Here is a 17646-nt window from a genome sequence, read left to right as displayed (position 1 = left end):
ATAAATCAGTAAATGAACTACGTTCTGTGCATCTTTTATCTCATCTGTGGTTTTCATTTTTTTAAATCATAGGGGGTACAAACAAATGGAGAGGTAAATTCAGATTATAGGGGTGGGCATTGGAAGCATGATTGGGGTTAGTGATGGGAGATGGGGTGGGTATTAGAAGCATGATTGGGGTTAGCAATGGGAGCAGGGGTGGGCATTGGAAGCATGATTGTGGTTAGCAATGGGAGCAGGGATGGGCATTGGAAGCATGATTGGGGTTAGTGATGGGAGATGGGGTGGGTATTGGAAGCATGATTGGGGTTAGCGATGGGAGCAGGGGTGAGCATTGAAAGCATGATTGGGGTTAGTGATGGTAGTAGGGGTGGGCATTGGAAGCATGATTGGGGTTAGTGATGGGAGATGGGGTGGGTATTGGAAGCATGATTGGGATTAGCAATGGGAGCAGGGGTGGGCATTGGAACCATGATTGGGGTTAGTGATGGGAGATGGGGTGGGTATTGGAAGCATGATTGGGGTTAGCAATGGGAGCAGGGGTGGGCATTGGAAGCATGATTGGGGTTAGTGATGGGAGCAGGGGTGGGCATTGAAAGCATGATTGGGGTTAGTGATGGGAGCAGGGGTGGGCATTGAAAGCATGATTGGGGTTAGTGATGGTAGTAAGGGTGGTCATTGGAAGCATGATTGGGCTTTATCGATGGAAGCAGGGGTGGGCATTGAAAGCATGATTGGAGTTAGTGATGGTAGATGGGGTGGGTATTAGAAGCATGATTGGGGTTAGTGATGTGAGATGGGGTGGGTATTGGAAGCATGATTGGGCTTTAGCGATGGGAGCAGAGGTGGGCATTGAAAGCATGATTGGGGTTAGTGATTGGAGATGGGGTGGGCATTGAAAGCATAATTGGGGTTAGTGATGGTAGTAGGGGTGGGCATTGGAAGCATGATTGGATTTAGTGATGGTAGTAGGGGTGGGTATTGGAAGCATGATTGGGGTTAGTGATGGTAGTAGGGGTGGGTATTGGAAGCATGATTGGGGTTAGCGATTGGATGTAGGGGTGGGCATTGAAAGCATGATTTGGGTTAGTGATGGTAGTAGGGGTGGGTATTGGACGGACGCATGATTGGGTTAGTGATGGTTGTAGGGGTGGGTATTGGAAGCATGGTTGGGGTTAGCAATATGAGTAGGGGTGGGCATTGAAAGCATGATTGGGTTAGTGATGGTAGTAGGGGTGGGTATTGAAAGCATGTTTGGCTTAAGGGATGGTAGTAGGGGTGGGTATTAGAAGCATGATTAGATAAAATGCAGCAACAAACTTCTTCATTTACAGTTTCTTCTTTAAAGTCTTCTTTTCTCTCAGACATTTTTAAAAACAGCCAACAGAAAATGAGAGTATTCATCATTTTCCAGCTGTGCTTAAGGTGGATAAAATGAACATTTCTTGTTTTTGAATTGATGAAAGCTCATTGACACATTCAAGATAGATACAGAGTAGATAATCAGCATTTAAGGCAAAGAAATATAATGGAAGCAAGAACTCTTATGGTTTATGTTAAGATCGGAACTTTATAAAACTAGATACTGGTTAAAACTAGATGTAGGAATAGTGACTGGTTAAAATTAGATGTAAGAACAGTTACTGATTGGTTAAAATTAGATATAGGAACATTGCTTGGTTAAAATCAGATGTAGGAACATTGGTTAAAATTAGATGTAGGAATAGTGACTGGTTAAAATTAGATATAGGAACGTTGATTGGTTAAAATTAGATGTAGGAACATTGATTGGTTAAAATTAGATGTAGGAATAGTGACTGGTTAAAATTAGATATAGGAACGTTGATTGGTTAAAATTAGATACAGGAACATTGATTGGTTAAAATTAGATGTAGGAATAGTGACTGGTTAAAATTAGATGTAGGAACATTGATTGGTTAAAATTAGATGTAGGAATAGTGACTGGTTAAAATTAGATGTAGGAACATTGCTTGGTTAAAATTAGATGTAGGAACATTGATTGGTTAAATTAGATACAGGAACATTGCTTGGTTAAAATTAGATGTAGGAACATTGATTGGTTAAAATTAGATGTAGGAATAGTGACTGGTTAAAATTAGATGTAGGAACATTGCTTGGTTAAAATTAGATACAGGAGCATTGATTGGTTAAAATTAGATGTAGGAATAGTGACTGGTTAAAATTAGATGTAGGAACATTGATTGGTTAAAATTAGATGTAGGAATAGTGACTGGTTAAAATTAGATGTAGGAACATTGCTTGGTTAAAATCAGATGTAGGAACATTGATTGGTTAAATTAGATATAGGAACATTGCTTGGTTAAAATTAGATGTAGGAACATTGATTGGTTAAAATTAGATGTAGGAATAGTGACTGGTTAAAATTAGATGTAGGAACATTGCTTGGTTAAAATTAAATACAGGAACATTGATTGGTTAAAATTAGATGTAGGAATAGTGACTGGTTAAAATTAGATGTAGGAACATTGCTTGGTTAAAATTAGATACAGGAACATTGATTGGTTAAAATTAGATATAGGAACATTGGTTAAATTAGATATAGGAACATTGATTGGTTAAATTAGGTGCAGGAACAGTTACTGATTGGTTAAATTAGATGTAGGAACATTGATTGGTTAAAATTAGATGTAGGAGCATTGATTGGTTAAAATTAGATGTAGGAACATTGATTAGTTAAAATTAGATGTAGGAGCATTGATTGGTTAAAATTAAATGTAGGACCAGTTACATATTAGTGAAATAAATCTGTTTGAACTTGTTCAACATAAGGAAGTCACAAAGTTTTGTTAATGTCACACAAAAATGAAAGGCACCATAAAATAGTAGGTGATGTGTTTATGTGAGAAGCACATAATGAATGAAGACCAAATACAGAATATTTCTTCTTTGTGATCTTCCAGCCCACAAAATCCCTCAAAGAATGCTTGACTCCAATTCTACATTGTTTATGTGAGACTTGCCGGGCAAACAGAGCAATAAGAAAATTCTGCAAAAGTAAGGTAGGTCAGAATTATGAATATTTTATGTCCAAAGAAGCTTTGAAAATACAAAATTTCAAACATTTTTAGTTTCAGTGAGTGACCATGGCTTGATTCAGAACATAGTTATTCATTTTTATATTTATCTATCCATCCAGTACATGTTCACCTAAAGTAGAAAATGTATTAATATTTAAAGTAAAATATTTTAGGATTTGGTGGAGCCAAATTATTTTGATGATGGTAATGCAAAATATATATGGATGTCAGCCAATATTTTTTTCATTCAGTTTTTAAATAAAAATTGTTTCACAAATTGTTATCTAAATGGGAGATGAAGAGGATGGTTAGGATGATGAAGGCAGTGATAGAGTAAGTAAAATGTATCAAGATAAGGTAATTACATTTACTTTGTTGTACCTTACACTATTGTACCTTACTTTATTGGACCTTACTTTGTTGTATCTTACACTGTTGTACCTTACTCTGTTATACCTTACTCTGTTGGATCATACTCTGTTATATGTTACTCTGTTAGGACCTAAGTCTATTGGACCTTACATTGTTGAACCTTACTCAGTTGGACCTTACTCTGTTGTACCTTACTCCACTGTACCTTACCCTATTGGACCTTACTCTGTTGGACCTTTCTCTGTGGACCTTACACTGTCGGACCCTAATTTGTTGGACCTTTCTCAGTGGAACATCCTCTGTGGACCTTACTCTGTTGGACCTTTCTCTGTGGACCATACTCTGTGGACCCTAATCTGTTGGACCTTACTCAGTTGGACCTTACTCTGTGGACCTTTCTCTGTGGACCATACTCTGTGGACCTTAATCTGTTGGACCTTACTCAGTTGGACCTTACCCTGTGGACCTTTCTCTGTTGGACCTTACACTGTTGGACCTTTCTCTGTGGACCTTAATCTGTTGGACCTTACTCTGTTGGACCTTTCTCTGTGGACCATACGCTGTGAACTTTAATCTGTTGGACCTTACTCTGTTGGACCTTAATCTGTTGGACCTTTCTCTGTGGACCTCACTCTGTTGGACCTTACACTGTTGGACCTTACATTGTTGGACCTTAATCTGTTGGACCTTTCTCTGTGGACCTCACTCTGTTGGACCTTACACTGTTGGACCTTACTATATTGGACAACACTCTGTTCTACCCTACTCTTTTGAACCTTACTCTGTTTCACCTTACTCAATTGGACCTTACACTGTTTTACCTTACTCTATTGGACCATTCTCTGTTGTACTTACAGTTGAACTTTGTTATGTTGGACCTTGCTCAATTGGACCTTACTCTGTTGCACCTCTCTTTATTGCAGACCTGCCAACTCTTGCAATTTTGCCATAAGTCTTATGAAAATTACCCTTAAAATACTGAATTACATCATACTAGCAACAACTACAGAAAAATGATTGTTGCTGAAAATTCCGGATAATTGGTTCATCCGTGTTTTATTTCAATCTGGGTATCATCTTAGAATTAGTGAAATTAGTCAGGGAACCAGGCTAACTTTACTGCAGCACCCCAGATGCTTGAAACTGCAGCTATTTGTTCATGCAAAGCGTCTGCATGATCAAACTGTTGATTATAGAATTTTTAAAAATGGCGTCCTGAAGCGATGCATTGTGAAGACGAAAGGGAAAATAAGCTTCTAGAAAAGCGTTAATAACCAACACAGAAAAATAAAAAGGAATATTTAGATTCTTGGAAAGGACACAATTGCGCTTATTGGACATCATGTGACAATTTGAGTATGTCTCGTGGCAGGAAATATGATTGCTGTCATCATGAAATGGAAAAGAATTTCCAGGAATTATGTAAAGTTGAGAGATAGCAACAAGCCATTGAGCTGAATAGGTATTGGAACTAGAACTTGTGCAGCTGTACTAGTGGTAAATAAAGTATGCGTACTTTACAAACTTTTCAGTTTCAGTTGAACATAATGTTTATCGTCGATGTGTTGAACTTTTAATTACATATTCCAGCTTAACAATAACATTTATTGATATTTTGTACACCTTACTGAAAACTGGTCAACCTTATGGAAAACAACTGCCTTACTGAGACGGACTCGTCAGGGTTGGCAGTTCTGCTATTGGACCTTATTCTGTTGATCCTTGCAGTTGGACCTTATATTAAGGTCTGCTCTTTTAGTGTTCAGATGCAGAAACTTTGTCAAGTTCATCATTTATATTGTTGCCTGCAGTCAGTGGTACTTTAGAAAAATAATTATTTTATAGGATGTATTACAAATTTACTGTTTTGATTGTTTGAAAAAGAATGCATCATATGTACAGAATATAATTACACTTAGAGGTTGTTATAAATGTGTTGGATTTATTTAACACTTAGATAAGTGTATCAGGGAAAATCCAGCTATTTATTAACAATTTGATAAATTCATTATTCATGCCATATTTAACTTGCGCATTTTTTTCTGTGATGTATATTAAGAGTATTTTTTATTTCACACAAGGGTAATGATTGGGCTTATGATAGTGTTACCCTTGTACATCTGTCATGACACCCCACATGGGTAATGATTGGGCTTCTGATAGTGTTACCTTGTACATCTGTCATGACACCCCACATGGGTAATGACTGGGCTTATGATAGTGTTACCCTTGTACATCTGTCATGACACCCACATGGGTAATGATTGGGCTTATGATAGTGTTACCCTTGTACATCTGTCATGACACCCCACATGGGTAATGATTGGGCTTCTGATAGTGTTACCTTGTACATCTGTCATGACACCCCACATGGGTAATGATTGGGCTTCTGATATTGTTACCCTTGTACATCTGTCATGACACCCACATGGGTAATGATTGGGCTTCTGATAGTGCTACACTTGCCCATCTGTCCATCACACCCAACCAAGGCAATGGTAGGGCATATAAGTGTTAGCCTTGTCCATTTGTCCATCACACCCAACCAAGGAAGAGATGGTATCTAACAGTGTTACCCTTGTACATCTGTCCATCACACACCACTAAGGCAGTTTTAGGACATCTACTAATGTTACCATTGTCCATCTGTTGATCATATCCCACCAAGGCAATGGTGGGGCATGTAATAGTGTTACCCATGTCCATTTGTCCATCACATTCCACCAAGGCAGTAGTACCTAGAATCATCAGACTGTTTGCAGGCGATACAGCAATACATACGATAGTTAACAATCAGTTCACAGCTGGTGAAATCTTAAACAGTGATATTCAAAAGTTACATGAATGGTTGAGACATTGGCTAGTTACTTTTCATCCAGATAAGACTGAATTGATGCTAATAACATGAAAACAGAACCAGAACCACCATCCTATGTTATGCATGGCAGAATCGAACCTACAAGAGGTTACTCAGCACGAATATTTTGGCCTTATATATTAAACAGTGATGCCTTATATATTAAACAGTGATGCCTTATATATTAAACAGTGATGCCTGATGCCTTATATATTGAACAGTGATGCCTTATATATTAAACAGTGATGCCTTATATATTAAACAGTGATGCCTTATATATTAAACAGAGATGCCTTATATATTAAACAGTGATGCCTCTTGGCACACACATTAAATACATTTCCAACAAAGCCTGGGAAAAATTGTTTGTAAAGTCTCAAATTCAAACTAGATCGATCAGAATTGGAAAAAATGTACAATTCTTATGTTGTTCTAATTTTTGACTACACTGATCACATTTGGAACATAAAGAATTTCTAGAAAAAATAAATGTTGAGGCGTTGAGAATAAGAATGGGTGCAACCAAAAGTGCATCTCCCTCACAGTTGTACCATGAAATCAGCTGGGAAAGCACTCTCACTATTACCAGCATACACTGCTTCAGTTGTACCATGAAATCAGCTGGGAAAGCACTCTCACTATTACCAGCATACACTGCTTCAGTTGTACCATGAAACCAGCTGGGAAAGCACTCTCACTATTACCAACATACACTGCTTCAGTTGTACCATGAAACCAGCTGGGAAAGCACTCTCACTATTACCAGCATACACTGCTTCAGTTGTACCATGAAATCAGCTGGGAAAGCACTCACTATTACCAGCATACACTGCTTCAGTTGTACCATGAAATCAGCTGGGAAAGCACTCTCACTATTACCAGCATACACTGCTTCAGTTGTACCATGAAACCAGCTGGGAAAGCACTCTCACTATTACCAACATACACTGCTTCAGTTGTACCATGAAACCAGCTGGGAAAGCACTCTCACTATTACCAGCATACACTGCTTCAGTTCTACCATGAAATCAGCTGGGAAAGCACTCTCACTATTACCAGCATACACTGCTTCAGTTGTACCATGAAACCAGCTGGGAAAGCACTCTCACTATTACCAACATACACTGCTTCAGTTGTACCATGAAACCAGCTGGGAAAGCACTCTCACTATTACCAGCATACACTGCTTCAGTTGTACCATGAAATCAGCTGGAAAAGCACTCTCACTATTACAAGCATACACTGCTTCAGTTGTACCATGAAACCAGCTGGGAAAGCACTCTCACTATTGCAAGCATACACTGCTTCAGTTGTACCATGAAACCAGCTGGGAAAGCACTCTCACTATTACAAGCATACACTGCTTCAGTTGTATACCACAGACTAGCTCTGGGACCCACGTATCTTCAAGATTTGATTTGACCCTTATTTATAGAACACGAGACCCACTCTGTTCGATCTTTAAATTATCTTCGAACTTGTCTTTGTCAATCACCACCCAGGCAGTGTTGGGGTGTTTAATAGTGTTACCCTTGTCCATCTGTCTATCACATCTCGCCAAGGCAGTGTTAGGGTCTCTAACAGTGTTACCCTTGTCCATCTGTCCATCACATCTCACCAAGGTAGTGTTAGGGTATCAGACAGTGTTACCCTTGTCTGTCCCTCAATCACAACTTGGTTAATTTTTGCATTTTGGTCTGCACTAGGCAGTTTTATAGAGTAATCTGTGTTACTTGAATACATTTCTAGCTCATCTTTGCTTTAGGTCCTTCCACCACTGAAAGATGAAGTGAAACGCTTACCGGAAGAGGGAGAAACACTGAGGAATAAGTAAATTCTCTCACCACTATCCTTCTTTAACAATTTTATGAAGAGTTATATGTTGTCAATTATACTTTGTAATAAACTTTGTGATTGTAATGGTCAAATGATTTCTTTACAGAAATTGCCCTGATTTGATTCAAAGCATCATGCAAGCCTTTTAACCTTTTGCAAATAATGTTTTTGTCATCAAATAAAAATGCTGATCTATCATCAAATAATGTTGAGCTGTCATCAAATAATGTTGATCTGTCATCACATAACATTGCTGTCATCAAATAATGTTGATCTGTCATCAAATGATGTTGATCTGTCATCAAATAGCATTGATCTGTCATCAAAATAATGTTGATCTATCATATAGTGTCGATATGTTATCAAATAATGTTGATCTGTCATCAGATGTTGATCTGTCATCAAATAATGTTGATCTGTCATCAGAAATGCTGATCTATCATTAAAAATGCTGATCTGTCATTAAAAATGTTGAACTGTCATCAAATAAAAATGTTGAACTGTCATCAAATAATGTTGATCTGTCATCAAATAATGTTTTCATTACTAAAAATAGAAAAATATTAAAATGATCGATTCTTAAAAACAGAATTTTGAATTTTTTTGAATTTGTTGGAAAGTATCATGGCACAGAGGCATTTCAGAATTTATGAAAATTAGGATCTGCTGTCAAATATGGTTGAGGTTGCTAAAATTAGAAAGCTTTTAAACAGCTTCTTAAAAACAATTACATATAACTTGAAAATTTGATAGAATTATCCCGGCATGAAATTCTGTTTAAATAATTTCATATCTTACTGATCTACCATGATATATGGCTGACATTACTAAATCAAGAAAATCCTTTCAACAAATGTTCTCAAAATCCACAATACAGACTCAGACCAGAATGGGTTATACATGAATAAATAAGGTACAGTCCATCTCCTAGAACAAAGAGCTGTAGGCAAGTTAAAGTGGCTCATTGTTCCTACACAATTTTTTGTTAAGGAAAATTTAGCATCTGAGCTTCTGCCCATTAAATTGGAAGTGTGATTGGGGCTAGGGATTGGAGTAGGGGTGGGTATTGGAAGCATGATTGTGGTAAAGATGTGAGCTGGGGTGGATGTTGGAAGCGTGATTGGGGCAGGTAATGTGAGATGGGGTGGGTATTGGAAACATGATTGGGGCAGGTAATGTGAGCTGGGGTGGATGTTGGAAGCGTGATTGGGGCAAGTGATAGGAGATGGGGTGGGTATTGGAAGAATGATTTGGATGATTGATGGGATTAGGGGTGGGAATTGGAAACATGATTGGGACAGGTAATGTGAGATCGGGTGGGTATTGGAAGCGTGATTGTGGTAAAGATGTGAGCTGGGGTGGATATTGGAAGCGTGATTAGGGCAGATAATGTGAGATGGGGTGGGTATTGGAAACATGATTGGGGCAGGTAATGTGAGATGGGGTGGGTATTGGAAACATGGTTGGGGCAAGTGATAAGAGATGGGGTGGGTATTGGAAACATGATTGAGATGATGGATGGGATTAGGGGTGGGTACTGGAAGAATGATTGGGATGATGGATGGGATTGGGGTGGGTATTGGAAACATGATTGGGGCAGGTAATGTGAGAGGGGGTGGGTATTGGAAGAATGATTGGGATGATGGATGGGATATGGGGTAGGTATTGGAAACATGACAGGGTGAGGGATTGGAGTAGGGAGGTGTTGGAAGCATGATTGGGATGATTGGAGTTGGTGTGCATATTGCAAGAATGATTGGGGTGAGGGATGTGTGTTGGGGTGGCTATTGAAAGAATGATTAGGGTGATGGATGGGAATAGGGGTGGGTATTGGAAGAATGATTGGGGTGAGGGATGGGAGTAGGGGTGGGTATTGAAAGCATGATTGGGCAAGTGATGGGACTATAGTCTAAATATACATCACTGTTTGTTTGTACCCCCTACCAATTTCAATAATGGAAATCTTTAATGTGATAAAAAAAAAAGTGCACAGAACTTAGTACATTCATTGATTTTTAATTTCTAACCTGAATGTGACCAGAGTGGCTCTAATGCTGGAGTTCTCTGTTGTGCCTTTCATGTTTAGCAAACTTTCCATACTAACATGGCTCCATGTTGCGTACACTATCCTCAGACAAATTTATTTTAGTTTTTACAAATAATGCTGATTTGACATCAAAGATGGCTGTTGTTGCAAACAAAATAGAAAAACCTTTTTAATGATTTTACAGGTATGCTCACAGGTAAGAATGAATAAATTTAACAGAAAGTATCTTGATATTAAGGCCCTTCAGGTGTGTACAAATAATACCATCCCTCCCCCCCATCAAATATGGTTACTAAAATTAGACTTTTCAGTGGGTTCTTCTCAAAACTAAATTTGATTAAATGTAATAGATGATATCCAGGCATGAAGGCAGTATATACAGGTAATCCATTTGATTCCAAAAACAAAAAAGATGATTTTTTAAAAATAATATCTTTAAAAATTATTTACAGAAGTTGATCAAAATTGAGCCAAAAGCATCTCGACATAATGATCTTTCATATTTGCATATATCATGCTGATCTACAAAATCTGTTATGAGCACCATTACAGTAAATAGATAAACCTTGAAATCTGACAGAATTCTGTCAAATTGACTGGAAATGTCTTTGTATGAATTTGGTTTGGTTTGGTTTTATGTTGATGTTATAGCACAGCAACATAAGTAGGTCATTTTGTGTGAAGCAAGTGCAGTACATTTTTTGCCCAAGGACACACCACACTATCCAGCATGGACTGATCCAGTGGTAGGATTCAAACACACTTTTGGTCACAAATTTTGCACACAGACCACAGCAGTTCCATCTTTGTGTGAAGACCTTTATAACTTGTACAATTTTATTATGTAGATTTACTTTCGATTTTGTTACTAAAAATAGAAAAACCATCAAAGAATTTCTCCATCTGCCCAACAGAACTTAATCAAATTTAACGGAAGGCATCCTGGTTTAAAGACCTTTACATATTTTATTAATGATAATGATCTGCAATCAGATATGGCTATAGTTGAGAAGCCTTCAACAACCAATTAGTAGAATTCAATGAAACTTTGATAGAAAGCACCTTACTAATGCATATTTCTTCATCAACTACTCTTGCGTTTGGCTTTTAGGTTGATGTCTTTGACATGAGTAATCTCAGGCCATCTTGAGCCTCTTGTTCATCCTTAAAAGGGAGAATGATGCCTTGAGTAGCTTTTGTTTTCATGTTGCTGTTTTGAGTTATTGTCACAGAATCTTTTGATATAACCCACAAATTTGTCTTTTCAGGCTGTGTAAGTTGCTGACATCCCCAATTATGGAGGTGAAAGAGCTGACAGCTGATTTGTTGTTTGTTCTTTGTAAAGAAAATGGTGATTATATCTCTTTCTTTCATATTTAAATAACACAAACAATTGAGAGATTAATTCCCACCAGAAATGTTTGATTAATGCACTTATTTGATTAACAGTAGCAGTGAATTCCAAGAGCTGTTGGTACAATGAATCAGCAAGTCATTTTCTACAACAGTAAAGTTTTTCTTCTAAAATCGTTTCACATTATATTATGGAAAAATATTTTTTTTGTATTGATGGGGCAAATGTTTGCAAAAATTGGTTGAAAGATAGCAGAGTTATAAGAATTTAGATTCATATATTATGAAATGAAGACTACATTTTGTCTGACGGAAGAGCAAAGAGGAATCAGTTTGGTCCCATTTGTGTTTGTTGTCTCATGTGACTACATGCAATTAAAATCACTGTGGTATTGTACAAGAAATTTTCATGTTCAGAAGAGCAACAAAATCATTTTACTATGCCTCTGTGTGATAATTTATCCACAGAAGGTTATGCAGTCTTTCACACTGAACTACTGTCAAAACTTAATGTTAACAAAATACTAGAAGTGTCTGGGTTTTTTTGATATCTTTTTTGGAACTCAAGGTAAACACAATACTAGAAGTATCTGGGTTTTTTATATCTCTCTTGGAACTCAAGGTAAACACAATACTAGAAGTATCTGGGTTTTTTTATATCTCTCTTGGAACTGAAGGTAAACACAATACTAGAAGTATCTGGGTTTTTTTGTATCTCTCTTGGAACTGAAGGTAAACACAATACTAGAAGTATCTGGGTTTTTTTATATCTCTCTTGGAACTCAAGGTAAACACAATACTAGAAGTATCTGGATTTTTTTTATATCTCTCTCTTGGAACTCAAGGTAAACACAATACTAGAAGTATCTGTTTTCTTTTTATATCTCTCTTGGAACTCGAGGTAAACACAATACTAGAAATATCTGGGTTTTTTTATATCTCTCTTGGAACTCAAGGTAAACACAATACTAGAAGTATCTGGGTTTTTTTATATCTCTTGGAATTCAAGGTAAACACAATACTAGAAGTATCTGGGTTTTTTTTATATCTCTCTTGGAACTCAAGGTAAACACAATACTAGAAATATCTGGGTTTTTTTATATCTCTCTTGGAACTTAAGGTAAACACAATACTAGAAGTATCTGGTTTTTTTTATATCTCTCTTGGAACTCAAGGTAAACACAATACTAGAAGTATCTGGGTTTTTTTTATATCTCTCTTGGAACTCAAGGTAAACACAATACTAGAAGTATCTGTTTTCTTTTTATATCTCTCTTGGAACTCAAGGTAAACACAATACTAGAAGTATCTGGGTTTTTTTTATATCTCTCTTGGAACTCAAGGTAAACACAATACTAGAAGTATCTGGATTTTTTTTATATCTCTTGGAACTCAAGGTAAACACAATACTAGAAGTATCTGGGTTTTTTTTATATCTCTCTTGGAACTCAAGGTAAACACAATACTAGAAGTATCTGGGTTTTTTTTATATCTCTCTTGGAACTGAAGGTAAACACAATACTAGAAGTATCTGGTTTTTTTATATCTCTCTTGGAACTCAAGGTAAACACAATACTAGAAGTATCTGGTTTGTTTTATATCTCTCTTGGAACTCAAGGTAAACAATACTAGAAGTATCTGGGTTTTTTATACCTCTCTTGGAACTCAAGGTAAACACAATACTAGAAGTATCTGGGTTTTTTTTATATCTCTCTTGGAACTCAAGGTAAACACAATACTAGAAGTATCTGGGGTTTTTTATATCTCTTTTGGAACTCAAGGTAAACACAATACTAGAAGTATCTGTTTTCTTTTTATATCTCTCTTGGAACTCAAGGTAAACACAATACTAGAAGTATCTGGGTTTTTTTATATCTCTCTTGGAACTCAAGGTAAACACAATACTAGAAGTATCTGGGTTTTTTTTATATCTCTCTTGGAACTCAAGGTAAACACAATACTAGAAGTATCTGGGTTTTTTTATATCTCTCTTGGAACTCAAGGTAAACACAATGCTAGAAGTATCTGGGTTTTTTTTTTATCTCTCTTGGAACTCAAGGTAAACACAATACTAGAAGTATCTGGATTTTTTTTATATCTCTTGGAACTCAAGGTAAACACAATACTAGAAGTATCTGGGTTTTTTTTATATCTCTCTTGGAACTGAAGGTAAACACAATACTAGAAGTATCTGGTTTTTTTATATCTCTCTTGGAACTCAAGGTAAACACAATACTAGAAGTATCTGGTTTGTTTTATATCTCTCTTGGAACTCAAGGTAAACAATACTAGAAGTATCTGGGTTTTTTATACCTCTCTTGGAACTCAAGGTAAACACAATACTAGAAGTATCTGGGTTTTTTTTATATCTCTCTTGGAACTCAAGGTAAACACAATACTAGAAGTATCTGGGGTTTTTTATATCTCTTTTGGAACTCAAGGTAAACACAATACTAGAAGTATCTGTTTTCTTTTTATATCTCTCTTGGAACTCAAGGTAAACACAATACTAGAAGTATCTGGGTTTTTTTTATATCTCTCTTGGAACTCAAGGTAAACACAATACTAGAAGTATCTGGGTTTTTTTATATCTCTCTTGGAACTCAAGGTAAACACAATACTAGAAATATCTGGGGTTTTTTTTATATCTCTCTTGGAACTGAAGGTAAACACAATACTAGAAGTATCTGGTTTTTTTTATATCTCTCTTGGAACTCAAAGTAAACACAATACTAGAAGTATCGGGGTTTTTTTATATCTCTCTTGGAACTCGAGGTAAACACAATACTAGAAGTATCTGGTTTTTTTTATATCTCTTTTGGAACTCAAGGTAAACACAATACTAGAAGTATCTGTTTTCTTTTTATATCTCTCTTGGAACTCAAGGTAAACACAATACTAGAAGTATCTGGTTTTTTTATATCTTTCTTGGAACTCAAGGTAAACACAATACTAGAAGTATCTGGGTTTTTTTTATATCTCTCTTGGAACTCAAGGTAAACACAATACTAGAAGTATCTGGGTTTTTTTATATCTCTCTTGGAACTCAAGGTAAACACAATACTAGAAGTATCTGGGTTTTTTTTATATCTCTCTTGGAACTGAAGGTAAACACAATACTAGAAGTATCTGGTTTTTTTATATCTCTCTTGGAACTCAAGGTGAACACAATACTAGAAGTATCTGGTTTGTTTTATATCTCTCTTGGAACTCAAGGTGAACACATACTAGAAGTATCTGGTTTGTTTTATATCTCTCTTGGAACTCAAGGTAAACACAATACTAGAAGTATCTGGTTTTTTTATATCTCTCTTGGAACTCAAGGTAAACACAATACTAGAAGTATCTGGGGTTTTTTTTATATCTCTCTTGGAACTCAAGGTAAACACAATACTAGAAGTATCTGGTTTTTTTATATCTCTCTTGGAACTCAAGGTAAACACAATACTAGAAGTATCTGGTTTGTTTTATATCTCTCTTGGAACTCAAGGTAAACAATAGTAGAAGTATCTGGGTTTTTTATACCTCTCTTGGAACTCAAGGTAAACACAATACTAGAAGTATCTGGGGTCTTTTTATATCTCTCTTGGAACTCAAGGTAAACACAATACTAGAAGTATCTGGGTTTTTTTATATCTCTTTTGGAACTCAAGGTAAACACAATACTAGAAGTATCTGGTTTTTTTATATCTCTCTTGGAACTCAAGGTAAACACAATACTAGAAGTATCTGGGGTTTTTTTATATCTCTCTTGGAACTCGAGGTAAACACAATACTAGAAGTATCTGGGGTTTTTTATATCTCTCTTGGAACTCAAGGTAAACACAATACTAGAAATATCTGGGGTTTTTTTTATATCTCTCTTGGAACTGAAGGTAAACACAATACTAGAAGTATCTGGGGTTTTTTATATCTCTCTTGGAACTCAAAGTAAACACAATACTAGAAGTATCTGGGGTTTTTTATATCTGTCTTGGAACTCAAAGTAAACACAATACTAGAAGTATCTGGGTTTTTTTATATCTCTTTTGGAACTCAAGGTAAACACAATACTAGAACTATCTGTTTTCTTTTTATATCTCTCTTGGAACTCAAGGTAAACACAATACTAGAAGTATCTGGTTTTTTTATATCTTTCTTGGAACTCAAGGTAAACACAATACTAGAAGTATCTGGGTTTTTTTTATATCTCTCTTGGAACTCAAGGTAAACACAATACTAGAAGTATCTGGGTTTTTTTATATCTCTCTTGGAACTCAAGGTAAACACAATACTAGAAGTATCTGGGTTTTTTTTATATCTCTCTTGGAACTGAAGGTAAACACAATACTAGAAGTATCTGGGTTTTTTTATATCTCTCTTGGAACTCAAGGTGAACACAATACTAGAAGTATCTGGTTTGTTTTATATCTCTCTTGGAACTCAAGGTGAACACATACTAGAAGTATCTGGTTTGTTTTATATCTCTCTTGGAACTCAAGGTAAACACAATACTAGAAGTATCTGGGTTTTTTACATCTCTCTTGGAACTGAAGGTAAACACAATACTAGAAGTATCTGGGGTTTTTTTTATATCTCTCTTGGAACTCAAGGTAAACACAATACTAGAAGTATCTGGGTTTTTTTATATCTCTCTTGGAACTCAAGGTAAACACAATGCTAGAAGTATCTGGGGTTTTTTATATCTCTCCTGGAACTCAATTTAAACACAATACTACAAGTGTCTTTTTTTTTATATCTCTTGGAACTCAAGGTGAACACAATACTAGAAGTATCTGGGTTTTTTTTATATCTCTCTTGGAACTCAAGGCAAACACAATACTAGAAGTATCTGGGTTTTTTGTTATATCTCTCTTGGAACTCAAGGTAAACACAATACTAGAAGTGCCTTTTTACATCTCATTTTGAACTAAATGTAAACATAATAGCAGGTTACCTTTTTATATCTCACTTTCAGCCTAATGCTAACATAATACCAGATTGCTTTTGTGTTCCTCACTTTGAACCTAAGGTAAACAATATACCCAAAGTGCCTTTTTGTACCTCACTTTGAACTTAAGGTAAATAATATACCCAAAGTGTCTTTTTATACCTCACTTTGAACTTAAGATAAACAATATACCCAAAGTGCCTTTTTATACCTCACTTTGAACTTAAGGTAAACATAAAACCTGAGAATAACTTTTTAAAGAAAATGAATTTCCCATATTTTCCTCTCTGGTTAACATGGCTGTTTAAAAACAGACATTGTTTATCTTAGGTATTGTTAAAAGAACTTTTTAATTCCTTCAGTGTTGATGGATGATTGAATGCTGGTTGGATTGTATGGTACAGTAAAATCTGTCTTGAAAAACCACCTGATGATTGAATGCTGGTTGGATTGTTGGTACAGTAGAACCTGTCTTGAAAAACTACTTGATGATTGAATGCTGGTTGGATTGTATGGTACAGTAAAACCTGTCTTGAAAAACCACTTGATGATTGAATGCTGGTTGGATTGTATGGTACAGTAGAACCTGTCTTGAAAAACCACCTGATTTCTTCTAATGACCCTTTGTGACCCTAATAAGGATTCCCCATAACTTGGATTTGGTTTGTGACATGAGGTTGGGAACTGCAGCGTTAGACACTAACTGTTGCTGGTTTTCATTACAGTGGCGAGAATGGTGAAATACACTGGTTATGGGAACTGTGCTGGACTTCTGGCCAACAGGGGATTGATGCTGGGTGGCCAGGGAGGGGGAGATTACTCCAGTGACTCACAAGATTCTGACACAGAGGAATACACTAACCTGAAAGACAAGTGAGTTGTCTGTGTATATGTGTATGTTTTGTTATATGTATGCAATAGGACTGTTGTATTAAAAGAAATTAATTAATAAAAACAGATTTATGAATATGATTGATTTATTGCTTTCAAGAAATATGAAAGAAAAATATAAATTAACATTTTTTATTGCAGATGTTAAGCAGATTTAATGACATGTCATCTTTCTGATACATTTTTGCTGTACTGTTATCCTCATTAATCTTGTAGCTTCTCATTCATATTGGTGAAGTAGCGATGTCAGATTTTCTAAACAATGTTTACTGCTCATCTTCACAGGATGTGGTCATTACCT

General features: G+C 36.1%; 1 protein-coding gene across 1 annotated transcript in view; it reads left to right on the top strand.

Annotated features, from left to right (window-relative positions):
* The window catches only part of LOC149792441 (chaperone Ric-8A-like), a 173194-nt gene that overhangs the window by 142488 nt on the left and 13060 nt on the right, over nt 1-17646 (top strand). The window contains exons 10-13 of the mRNA XM_089971018.1: nt 2943-3041; nt 8054-8118; nt 11440-11522; nt 17180-17327. Coding sequence (XP_089827144.1) covers nt 2943-3041; nt 8054-8118; nt 11440-11522; nt 17180-17327 — 395 coding nt within the window. The remainder of the gene's footprint in view (nt 1-2942; nt 3042-8053; nt 8119-11439; nt 11523-17179; nt 17328-17646) is intronic.

The sequence above is a fragment of the Sinohyriopsis cumingii genome, chromosome 9 (assembly GCF_028554795.1).
Source record: "Sinohyriopsis cumingii isolate HCF-2022 chromosome 9, ASM2855479v2, whole genome shotgun sequence".
NCBI lineage: Eukaryota > Metazoa > Mollusca > Bivalvia > Unionida > Unionidae > Sinohyriopsis > Sinohyriopsis cumingii.
The sequence above is the reverse complement of the archived record's forward strand: the minus strand, read 5'-3'. Positions and strand labels throughout refer to the sequence as shown.